Source organism: Prionailurus viverrinus, chromosome A3 (assembly GCF_022837055.1).
Source record: "Prionailurus viverrinus isolate Anna chromosome A3, UM_Priviv_1.0, whole genome shotgun sequence".
Taxonomy (NCBI): Eukaryota; Metazoa; Chordata; class Mammalia; order Carnivora; family Felidae; genus Prionailurus; species Prionailurus viverrinus.
Window position 1 is genome coordinate 86,923,845 of NC_062563.1, and position 13,005 is coordinate 86,936,849.

The 13,005-nt window shown below is 37.0% G+C and overlaps 1 protein-coding gene across 2 annotated transcripts in view; it reads right to left on the minus strand.

The window, feature by feature from the left end:
* The window catches only part of GFPT1 (glutamine--fructose-6-phosphate transaminase 1), a 56,808-nt gene that overhangs the window by 9,627 nt on the left and 34,176 nt on the right, over positions 1-13,005 (minus strand). Inside the window, exons 12-14 of one of the 2 annotated variants that reach the window (XM_047852592.1) lie at positions 10,520-10,617; positions 6,130-6,250; positions 5,578-5,735 (exon numbers count right to left, since the gene is read on the minus strand). In XM_047852592.1, coding sequence (XP_047708548.1) covers positions 5,578-5,735; positions 6,130-6,250; positions 10,520-10,617 — 377 coding nt within the window. The remainder of the gene's footprint in view (positions 1-5,577; positions 5,736-6,129; positions 6,251-10,519; positions 10,618-13,005) is intronic. The other variant, XM_047852594.1, reaches the window with a different exon arrangement.

A 13,005-nucleotide genomic window follows, 5' to 3' on the forward strand; every position in this document is an offset into this window, starting at 1 on the left:
TAAAAGTTTGAACTAAAAGACATTTATTTTCCTAGGCCATAAAATGGTGAATGTTTAAAACCTGCAGTCAACTATGGGGCACCTGGGTGGCTCAGTTAGTTAAGCATCCAACTCTTGATTTCAACTCAGGTCATGATCTCACGGTCCATAGGATGTGAGCCCTGCATCAGGGGCTCTGTGCTCAAAACTAACTAACTAACTAACTAACTAACTAACTGAATAAATAAATAAGTAAGTAAGTAAGTAAGTAAATAAATAAATAAGTAAATAAATAAATAAATAAATAAATAAAGCAAGCTTTCTGTCAACTACCAAGACTATTTTCATTCCCATTAGCTGTATGAGAATGTGAGAGATGCACAGATGCATATGTTTACCATTTGCCTGCTAGGTAATGGCCTCTCAATACTACCTTATCACAAATATCCTGAATCTGACAAGTTAAGATTGTTTTCATGTTCATTGGCCATTTATGTTTTCTCTTTGAAGACTTAACTTCATTGTTCTTCACTTGTTTCTGCACTTGGGGTGTGGGAGTTCTGTTTTGTTTTTTTTTTAGTTGGTCTTAAGGTCTTTATTGTTATGTTTCAAATACTTTTTTCCCAGTTTGGGGTAAACCTTTTTTATAATGGTGTTTATTAACTTAGAAGTTTTATTTTTTTAAACTTTTAAGTAGTACTGTTAGGCTTAGTCCTTCCATTCCAGCATCAGTTAAGTACTATTAATTTTCTTAATTCTGTTGTTTTCGTTGTCCCTTTTTATTTATTTTTTTTTTCCTTTCAGTCCATCTGAAATTTATTTTAGTGCAAGGTGTTAACTTGTGTTTTCTTCTTACAAATAGCCAATTTTCCCTCCATTTCAGCCCACCCTTCTCTACTGGCTCATGACATTTCCTGTAGCCTCAGTTCTCACGGCATACTAGTTATGTTGCAGAACTGATTCTGTCCCACAGATCTGTCAGTTGTTTACAAAACAATCTTCCCATCCAGAAACACGGCATTTTCATCAATTTGTGCTAAAAATGTAAAAGTCCGTAAAGTTACAGTTTTCATTTACTCAATAAGTATTTATTAGGGAGCATCTTAGACAGTGCTTGGTAGAGTTGTAAGTATTTTTATAGCTATTGAAAACAGAATCCCTCCTCCAAACACACCCCTCAAATCTTTTCTAAGTAGCCACTGTCAATTTATAGGAAAATATCTTGTATATATTTTATATAAAGCACTTTGTATGAATTCTTCTTCATTCTAAGAAATCTTTTACTTGGTATTCTTAAGCTCTGCAGGTAGTCTGTCCTGTCGATTGGAAATAAGGAGAACCTTGTTTCATTCATTTTTCTCTATTATTTGTCTCCTGCTATTTTGGGTTTCCTTTTTCTTTTTTAGTAAAGCATTTAATGCTATGAAGTTACTTCTAATTATCATTTTGGCCGCACTTTCTAAATTTTGAACCATGTTTGTTCATTGTCATTATTTTTGCATGAAGCCTTTTTAACAGCAGTTTTGGGACCTTTTTAACTCACTAGTCATTTAGAGAAACTATATTTTATATTTCAGGCATTTGAGGTTCTTATTTATTTATTTACTTTGAAAGAGAGAGAGAGAGACAGAGCACGCACACATGAAGGAGAAGGACAGAAGGAATCTTTTTTTTAATGTTTATTTTTGAGAGAGAGCAAGCAAGCAAGGGAGGGGCAGAGACAGAGGGAGACAGAAGATCCAAAGTGGGCTCTGAGTTGACGGCAGAGAGTCTGATGCAGTGCTTGAACTCACGAACCATGAAATCATGACCTGAGCTGAAGTCAGACGCTTAATTGACTGAGCCACCCAGGAGCCTCAGGAGAGAGAATCTTAAGCAGGCTCCACACTCAGCAAGGATCCTAGTACGCGACTCTATCCCACAACCCTGGAATCATGACCTGAGCCCAAATCAAGAGTCGGACACTCAACCAACTGAGCCACCCAAGTGCCCCCTTATATTTTATTATTAAATTACTAGGAATATTGCGGTGTGGTCAGCTACAGTGCTATATATAATTTTAACATTAAGAAATCTATTCCGATTTTTTTTTTTTTTTTTTGTAGATTATAGGCTGAATTTCTACTACTCTTCTCTGGATAAGGAATCACTTCATTAGTGAATATTTTCCTGTCATAATGTGGATAATGAGCCTTCTGTATAATAAAAATCACAGTCTGCTAATGCTCCTTACCTTCCCAGTAGTTAAATGAGACTCCCTATTGTCCCTTGCTGGACCTCCCAGCTGCTAGCTGCTCATACAATTCCTTCACAGCTACCTGTCCCTGTGTTCCCATGTGTCCTACCAGTAGGCTGTGATTCCTCCCGCCCCCCTCCCACAGCACTGAAGTGGATTCACAGCCCCTTGCCTCCAGGCTACTGAGCACATCTGTATTCTTAAACTCCAGTCCCTTCCAGTCTACCTTTTCCTGCTGACAGTTATTTTTCAATAAACCAATTAATCACAAAACATATGATCAGGACAGGGGGAGAGACCCAGTATCTGGGACCCACGGGATCCCTAAACTGTTTCCAATTCAAACCAATCAGATGGTTTTTACCTGAGTAAAAATGTTATTTTACATAGTAACATTTCCTTATTTGGACTTAAGACATCTCAACACTGGTTTTTAAATATAAATATTAAATAGAATAACTTTAACCTAGAATAGAATAACGCACATATTTTTCCATTGCATTCTTATTACAGCTTAATTTATAATTTCATGCTTTTCATTTCATCAATATATACCAGAAAACAAATTATGAGGAAAGCAAATTACACCTCACACTTAGAACTTACTGAAGTTTGAAAGAATTTACCAGGAAAATGTTGACTCTGAACTTTTAAACTTGGTTTTACTTTTTATTAGGCCAAAAAGTTATTATCGGTTTATTTTTAAAATTCAACAAAAGTCAGTACTGTGGTTAAATTTTAAACACCTGCAATAACATACAAAAATTGCTAAACGTGCATATTTATGCCCATCAATTCCTACAGAAACACAAACTGTCTATGATCTGAAATTATGAGAAACTTACCCTCTCTCTAGCCCTGACAGTTTTTTAGGCAAAGTTGGGGATTTGTAATCAAGATTATAGAATTCTTGTGCTAGCTCCATCACGGGGCCAGGGATTAGGACCAATAATAAACTTTTTTGATCACCTATTAACATGTAAACATATTTGCCATTCAGAAACAGCCTATTACTAAAAACTGCAAAACTTGTACAACTCCGAGCCTAGAATGTCTAAAGCAATTGAAGAAAACAAAATTCAGAATCCAAGAAAACTTAAAGAATCCAAGAAAAATTAAAGAAAGACTAAACTGCTAGGCTTACTAAGAATTTTAAGGAACTCATTTTTTAAAAGAAATTAATTAAAATATCTACTATGAAAAGATGCTTATTTTCTTCCATAAGATGTAACCATTGGAGAAACTGGGTGAAAAGTACATGGACTTCTCTGTACTATCTTTGCAACTTCCTATAAACCTATAGTTATCCCAAAATAAAAAGATTTTTTTTTTTTTTTTTAATTTTTTTTTTTTGAACGTTTATTTATTTTTGGGACAGAGAGAGACAGAGCATGAACGGGGGAGGGGCAGAGAGAGAGGGAGACACAGAATCGGAAACAGGCTCCAGGCTCTGAGCCATCAGCCCAGAGCCCGACGCGGGGCTCGAACTCACGGACCGCGAGATCATGACCTGGCTGAAGTCGGACGCTTAACCGACTGCGCCACCCAGGCGCCCCAATAAAAAGATTTTTTAAAAGGACCTGCAAAAAAGAGAACTACTGCTAGAAATAACAACATGAAAAAATCTCAAAAACGTCCTGTTAAGTGGAAGAAGCCAGACACAAAAGGCATGCATTATACAATCCCATTTATAAGAAATTTCTAGAAAATGACATAGTATAGCAAGAGAAAGCAATTATAGCTACCTCAGGCTGAGGCTAAGAGGCGGGAGTAGGGGTTAACTGGAAATAGGCACAAAGGAACTTTTTTTCAAGTAAGTCTTCTAAAACAGGTCTGTAGTGACAGTTACACAAATTTACTAACACTATACACCGAAAATCAGTGAATGTTATGGTGTGAAATTTATACCTCAATAAAGCTATAGAAGAAAAGGTTAATGGTAGAATCTAAGTGATAGGTATATGGGTGTTAACATAAAATTCCTTTAACTCTGCTGTGTGTTTGAAAATATCGTAATAAAATGTTGAGAAAAATTAAAGTTTCTGTGAGAAACAGAATTAGAAATCAAAAAAATTGTACTTCCCCTGGCAGCTCACAGTTCAAGAAAGATTTTAATAAAAAGGAAGTCAATAGCGTCCATTCAGTGGTGTGACCCCATATCCCACATATCCCACGGTGAAGCCCTTGTTTCGCCATGTGTTGTGAATAAAGGGGCCTTGGAATGCCAATCCCTGATCAAAGCTGTCTGTCTGGACACTGTTCCAAAACTCTGTATGCTGCTGCTGAGGGCGGCTGGTTATTTATTCAGGCACAGAATGGAAACCCAAGCACAAACATCGTACATGTTTTAATTACCACATGGAGAAAATTCAGGTTTCAGCTTTCTGCAAATTATAGTGTTAGCAACATCAAAGTAACCAAGAAACAAAAAACTTCACTCAGAGTTTTTACAGAAGAATCACAAATTTCTCCTTCCCCCCAAAACTTCTGAGTTTCTTTAAAAAATTCAGGGGCGCCTGGGTGGCTCAGTTGGTTGGGCATCCAACTTTGGCTCAGGTCATGATCTCACTGTTGGTGAGTTCAAGCCCTGCGTTGGGCTCTGTGCTAACAGCTCGGAGCCTGGAGCCTGCTTCAGACTCTGTGTCTCCCTCTCTCTCTGCCCATCCCCCACCACTCACACTCTCTCTCTCAAAAATAAACATTAAAAAAATTTTTTTCTAATAAAAAAATTCAAATGTAGCTACGCACATGTTAACATCTTCTTCTACACACCTTTAATTAGAATCAAATTCACTGATACCTAAGTATCTTATTAAACAATCAGCAAGAAATAGTACACTTAAGCAGAAAAACAGAAATGCTAAAATCATAAAGAGTAATACATTTGTGCAAAGAGAATATCTTTTGCATTTATATATCTAAGATTCCTATTTTTATTACTAATACTAAATTTACATATATCCCCATTTCAAAGAGCAAAGTAGTCTAAGGCCCTAAAAAAAAGTGTTTAAGTCTCCACAGATGTAGTATCCAAAGTGGAATAGATACTGTCATAGGATATTCATTTTTTTTTTAAATAGGCAAATTTTATACCAAAGGTGTACCTCCCTTACAAACTTTCAAAGGTAACATGTACATTTTGTCATATTTATTAGAAACTATAAGTGTGCAAATAACATATGTCAATAAACTATTGTCAAAATGTCAAAAACTATTAGAATTGAACTGGATGTTTAAAAAAAAAAAAAAAAACTGGATGCTTCTAAATTTGTTATTTTTCTAATTTGTTATTTTCTAATACAGATTAGTGTGCTCCACCACAACTATGATTAGATAATCATGAGAACAAAGTCAAGACTTACTTTTGTGCTGGCCACGCCAATCTCGGGCCCGGCATTTATGTGAACTCCACAGTCTGTCTCCCTTGATATGGAACTGCCCACCGTGTTTGTGATCCCCACAGTTAAAGCTCCTCTCTCCTTACAGTACCGAAGACCCATCAGGGTGTCTGCTGTCTCACCTGTGTAAGAAGGAAGACAAAAGTAACACACAGAGCAATCAGCAGACCCTGTTTCTTAGATGCAAAAACAAAAAACTGACTCTACTTTCAAGAATATCATTTAAGTAAAATTTAAAACATGCACTTAAAATAATAAGTTTGCCAAACTTTTGATAAAAGCTTCCTACTTTTTAGGATCTCCTTTCCTACTTTGTCTTTGAAAATTCAGCTCCTTGAGAGTAAAATGTGTTAATTTTACAAATTCATAAACAATTATGTAATATCAAAATAAATCTGGACTTGTCAAGTCATCTGTAATACCTATTTATCTTCAAATAGCAGTTTCTGCCAAGATATGCTATGATCATGAGCAAGAATGACTTTCCTTTCCTTCAAGTTTTTAAAATTAGCATACCTGACTGACTAATGAAAAAGCAAACATCATCTCGAAAAACTGGTGTGTTTCTATCCAGGAAATCACTGGCAAGCTCCACCATAACAGGCAACTCAGTCAGCTCTTCGAGAACTTGACGTGTCTGCAAGGAAAAGATGACCTGGTCATATGACCTTACTTCAAATACTCTTGCTCACTGGACTTCCTTGGATTCAATGTATACTTCTCATAAAAATGATACAACAAGCATTGTTTGCCAGCAAACAAGCACTGTTAACATTTAGTACAAGTCTCTTTAGACAGTTAGCAATGCATATATTCTTATAAGCAAACACACCCACACATATAAAATGTTTTGAAGGTAGAAAAAGCACTGTTCTGAGTTAGCTTGAATGTTATCTCTAACTTCCTAATTCCTAATTTTTTAATGACAATTCCTATTTCAAACGAGATAGCCACAGATATATAAACACCCCGTGAAAAATTAAACACTTCAAAAATACTATGTATCCACAAAGAGTACCATTTTCCAAAAAAATCAATACATTTTAGAAATCTTGTTTAAGAAAGCTTACTATTTCCAAACTTTGCAGCATGGAGGGTGAAGTAGGGAAGTAGGGGGCAGTGTGCTTCTATTCAAAGAATATCATAACATTTCTTTTACTAATTTCTCTTTCTTTTCTTTTCAAATTTTTATTTAAATTCTAGTTAATGTATAGCTAATTTCTACTCTAATTCAATTCCTTTTACTCTCATCATCAGAAAATGTAAAACAACAGAAAAAAATAAACTTTTAGGCAGCAAAATTTTTAGGCCCTACAGATGCATACATTTGGTTGTTGCGGAGACCACCTGCTTCTTTACGCAAGCACCCCCTCCCCCATCTCTTGCCCCACCAGTGCATTTCTCCTTCACAGTAGTGAAACAACTGTAAAGGTTTCCTCACTTCATAGCCCTTTAATTTTTTTTTTTTTTTTTTTTTTTTTTTGAGAGAGAGAGAGAGAGAGCATGAGCAGGGGAGGGGCAGAAGAAGTGGGAGAGAGACAATCTTCAGCAGGCTCCGCACTGTAAGTGCAGAGCCCAGACATGGGGCTCAATCTCATAATCACGACATGAGCCGAAATCAAAAATAGACTATCAAACACCTCACCTCCTGAGCCACCTCACCCACTGAGCCACCAGGGTGCCTCAGCCCTTTAACTTTCTTTTCCACAAGGGCAGACTAAGGGGTACGAGCTCTGCCTGCTTGGGATTATCTCTCTGCCCCTGCTCTCAAGCACCCACTTGCTCTTTCTCAGAAAGAAAGAAAGAAACTTAAAAAAAAAGTAAACTAAATAGTTTTGTTCTATCTTTGGTTTGGCACTTTTTAACAATGTTATAATATCACATACAGATATTATGTGTATCTGTATGTGATACACATATCACATTTGAAGACATACAGAAAGTTTTCAAAGATAAAATCTTATTTTTAACTAACCTTTTCCATTGATGTATTTTACTTACTAATTATACACAAAGTTACTGACCCTAAATGCTAAATGTTTTCCCTCAAACAGAAATCAAACCTCCCCCTCACAATATAATATTTATATTGGAATTATATTCTCCAAAATAAAAAAAAGATACAAATCTGGCAACTTACCAGATATTTTAAAATATATCCCACAAAAGTAATCTCAAGATATATATATCTGTGCTAATACATGTCTTTTTCTTTCAGTGGAAGCAACTCTTTATAAATAGACAGAATGACGTATTTTCATCCTAAGAGACTAATTTACTGTTATAAATTCCACTGACTGCATGTCACTGTAAAAACCCAGTGACAATTAACATTTTGAAAAGCAAACTATACTTAGAATGATTTTAGTTGATTGTTATTGTTCAGGATACACATTACATACATAAAAAAGCAGCTATGCGTATGTGTCATTCATTTTAGACTCCACCAAAAACCACACAAAACCAAAAAACTAGATAGAACAGAATTAATGACACTATTTTGTATGACAAACCACAAAGGGACTTCTAATGTTTGTTAACTACAGTAGTTTCAGTATCTATCAAAAAACAAAACAAAACAAACCTTACATTTTTTCAAATTTCATAATTAGAGAATTCTAACATAGCATAACATTTCTGCCCTAAAATTCACGTCTAGCATTAGATGAAACATTTAATCAAATTTTTTTACTTCTGAATAAAGGGCTTACTCAGTAACAATAGATCTAAGCCACGAGTGAACTGCCCAAGCCCTTCATTTACACTCATGTCTTTAACTCATTCTTTTATTTCCATGATCAAAACAAACACTTTCTTAGGACTCTCCCCTTGAATACTGCCTAGACTTTCCTTTTTTTAGACCATGTGATTTGGGAGTGGGTGGGTAAGAGAACTGAGATGCAAGGGCTAGACAATCATCTAATTTCTATCACTAGTTAAATGACTGGCTCCCACAAATACAGATATAAATACTTACGACCCAGCAAATAAAAAACTACTACGTCATAAACTTCACGATCAATCCTAGAAGCAGAAACTGAGTAAGGGTCTTCTATACTTATGGGAGTTGACATCAACAGCATGATAAGACATCAACAGTATTATAAATGGTCTCTTCATAAGAAAACTACACATGGATCTGATTTACTGGACTAAAAGACCATTATATTCCTATGCTTCTGCATGGACAACCAACACACATCTTGGATACAGAATTTCAGCTTCCCAAAAATTAACTCAAAATGAATTAAAGATTCAACGTAAGGCCTGAAACCATGAACTTCCAAGAAAAAAACACAGGAACAAAGTTCCTTGACATGAGTCTTGGTGATGATTTCTTGGATATGACACCTACACCACATAAAAGCTAATTAAAAAGTAAACAAGTGGGATTATATCCAACCAAAAAGCTTCTGCATGGCAAAAGAAACCATCAACAAAGTGAAAAGTACACTACAGAATGAGAAAAAAATATTTGCACACCAGGTATGTGAAAGGGACTAATATCTAAAACATATAAAGAACTCATAAAACTCAACTGCAAAAAAATTAAATAACCCAATTAAAAAATGGGCAAAGGACCTGAACAGACATTTTCCCCCTTGTACATTGTTGGTGGGATTGTAAACTGGTACAGCCACCATGGAAAACACTATGGATGATCCTCAAAGAGGGAAAAATAGAACTACCATATGATCCAGTAATTCCACTTCTGGGAATATATCCAAAGGTAAGGAAAACATTAACTTGAAAGGATATCTGCACCCCCCCTGTTCACAGCAACATTATTTACAACAGCCAAGACATGGAAACAACCTAAGTGTCCATCAATTATTGAATGGATAAAGAAGTTCTGGTACACACACACACACAACACACAAACAGCAATACTATTCAGCTATGAAAAACGAGGAAATCCTACCACTTGTGACAACATGGATGCACCCTGCAGGCATTACGCTAAGTGAAATAAGTATCGCAAAGAAAAACAAATACTGTATGATTTACTTATATGTGGAATCTAAAATAAATAAGAAAATGAATAAGAAAAATAAATTCATTAAAAAAAAAAAAAGGATCAGACCTGTGGTTACCAGAGGTGGGGGTGCGGAGAGGGGGAACTGGAAGAAGATGGTAAAAGGTACAAACTGCCAGTTTTGTACTGGCAAAAAAAAGCACTAATGATGTAATGTACAACATGATGACTACAAGAAACACTGCTGTACAGGATATACAGGAAAGCTGTTAAGAGAGTAAATCCTAAGAGTTCTCAGCACAGAGAAAAATCTCTTTCTATATTCTTTTCTTATGGTATCTCTATGAGAAGATGGATGCTAACTGAACCTTCTGTGGTAATCATTTCAAAATATACCTAAGTCGAACCATCATGCTATACATCTTGAACTTATACAATGATGTATGTCAATTATTTCTGAATAGAACTGGAATGCATTTTCTAAGTAAAATTTTTTAAAAATTTACCTTCCAAAGTAATTAAAGAACAAAGTCTGACAAAAAGAAGACTTTCTTTGTTTGCAGAAATGTGCCTACCAAGTAAGATCCTGTTGAGGCTCAACACATTACCAGCCATCTGTCTGAGTCAAGAAAATAATAATAAGCAAAACCTAACGACTGCTCCTACAGAAGTTTTTCTTACAGAAAACCTTTCCGACCCTTGGCCTTCCATGAAGTCACTGCAGGTGGTCTACCTGGATATCTAAGGACCTTTCTAAAGCAAATCTTCCGTTGATAAATAATTCCAAGCAGCTGTTAACATTTCTGCCCCAAATGCCTCCTGATTTTGGTCTTGACAATATAATATAACAAAGCATAATTTTACATGGTGTGTTACAGATACCTTTTAATATCCAACATCAAACAGTGAAAATCTTAAGAATCCACTTACTGCTACACCAGCATGATAACTTGTCCCACAAGCAATAAGAATCAAACGCCGACACCTCTGGATCTCCTTAATGTGATCCTTCAAACCGCCCAAATTCACTGAAATGAAAGTTTGTGTATATAATTATTTAGGAAAGAACCATATTGAAATAAGTAATCACTTATCATGAGTGTCCACAGCCAATCTGGGAACAACACTACGATTTTAAAGAATTTTCACTCCTCTTAGGAAGCACAGTTCTGTATGGTTTTTAAAATGAAATTAAATAGGTCACAACTTAACTGTCTCCCACAAACTTATAACTAACCTTACCCCTCCAGGATCCCACACACTTCTGGTTTTATCACACTCTACCCTGTTTGGTCATTTTTCCATTCCTCTCTTCAGATTAAAATTTCTCTCAAAGGCAAAAACCACAGGACACAGACGAGACTGCTAGATGGTGATGGCTGGGGTGGGGAAGGAGCTGGCCACAAAGAGGCATGAGAAGGTTTCTAAGGTGATGGAACCGTGCTTCATCTAGATGGCTGTAGAGGTTATGGTTACGATCATGTTGCGGAAGTTTGTCAAAACTCAGAATTATACACCAAAAATGGTGAATTTTATTATATCTACTTTTATCTCTTTAAGCTACCTGGGAAAACACTTAGTTACATTAGTTTCCCACACAAACAGTGCTCCCACCCAGAACAGTGCACTGAACACAATATAAAACCCTCTCCTTTCAGTCCTTCCCATCTCAGTAAATGCCACCCCCAAGCACCCAATGGCAGTGCCCCTCGACTGCCCCTATCCATCCTCACATCCATCCCCAGCAGGTCCTGTGAGCACACCTTCAAAAGGAGCCTCTAATACCATCATGTGGTCTAACATCTCTGCCCCAGACAAGAACAACGCTTTCCTAACTACTCTCTCTTCTACCCCACCTCCCAGAGCCTGTTCTCCACACACAGAATAAAACCACCTTGTAGAGTGATTCTTTAAAACCATAAAGTGATCTCAAAACCTTCCAATGAGTCTGTCCTCTTTCTGTCTCTATAGCTATTTATGTGTTCTTCTAAGGGCTTCTTGTGTTAGAAATACTTCAACGAAAAGCTACTTTTCTACCTATGAGAAATTTTCATTCAACGTCCATTCCATTATTCAACTAATATTTCCTGAGCACCCACCAAGTGAATTTGCTACCCAAGATACTGTGGCTACCAGAGTTCAGGGCAGTTCAGGGGATGGCTGAGAAGACAGACCTGCACACCACCGGGCAGCATTCTCTGCGTCTGACACTTTTTTCTGCACACTTTTTTCTACCTTACTTGGACATAATGTAAAACGAAGGCATATGTTTTGCTTTTTATTTCTCTGAATAACTTTATGTTCTCCTTTTTAAATTTCAGTACTGAGAGGGTGTATTATATTTCTCCATTTAAAAAAAAATCAGCAAATTGGAAAATAAAATAAAACCACAAAAAGCTTCAGCAGCTTCCCAAGTAACTTGGAATAAAATCTAAACTCCTTATTATGGCTTCAAGTGCCCACATGTCCCGTCTCCTGCTTAACTCTGACCTCATCTCCTAGTACTTTCCCTCCCACCCTGGCCGCTGCAGCCAGACTGACCTCCTTGTGGCTTCTGCACTAGACAAAGGTTCGTGCACCTCTGCCTGCAGAATTCTTCCACAGACCTCGGCATGTATTGGAAAGGTCTGGGAAGAAAGCACAATATCAAGAGGTTGTGTTCAGGTCATCCAACGGCAACAGTGTGAAGATGACTCAGTATAAAAGCAGAGAGACTACCAGGGAGACTTGTATTCCAGATGACCAATGATAGGGAAATAAGATGGTAAGATCAGCTGCCTGACAACTCGTTCCCTAAAAACTAGCAAATTCCCTGCTGGCTGAGGGAGGTTTGAGGTCAAGGTCCGAATGGATGATGCTTTCGAGAGAAGCCTAATTCTGATAAGGTAGGCCATGCTACTAGAAGCAATAAGAGTGCCCGGAGGACCGGAGCAGGGATGGAGCATTTCAAGATCACCACTGGACACCGAACCCTAGTCTGGCTCCAAAAGGGACCAGCAATCTGACCTTTGGCAAGACACTCAAACTGACAGAGCCTCAATTTCCTTGCCTTGATAAAAAAAAAAGTTAACAGCTATCCTGTTTGTATTACAGAACTTTTATGAGGAACATAACATTGAGAAGAGTGCTTTTTAAAATCATGAACTTCTTAGGGGCGCCTGGGTGGCTCAGTCAGTTAAGCGTCCTACTTCAGCCCGGGTCACGATCTCGCGGTCCGTGAGTTCGAGCCCCGGGTCGGGCTCTGTGCTGACAGCTCAGAGCCTGGAGCCTGTTTCCGATTCTGTGTCTCCCTCTCTCTCTGCCCCTCCCCCGTTCATGCTCTGTCTCTCTCGGTCTCAAAAATAAATAAACGTTTAAAAATAAATAAATAAATAAAATCATGAACTTCTCAAAGTTTATCTCACTGTCTTCCTTTA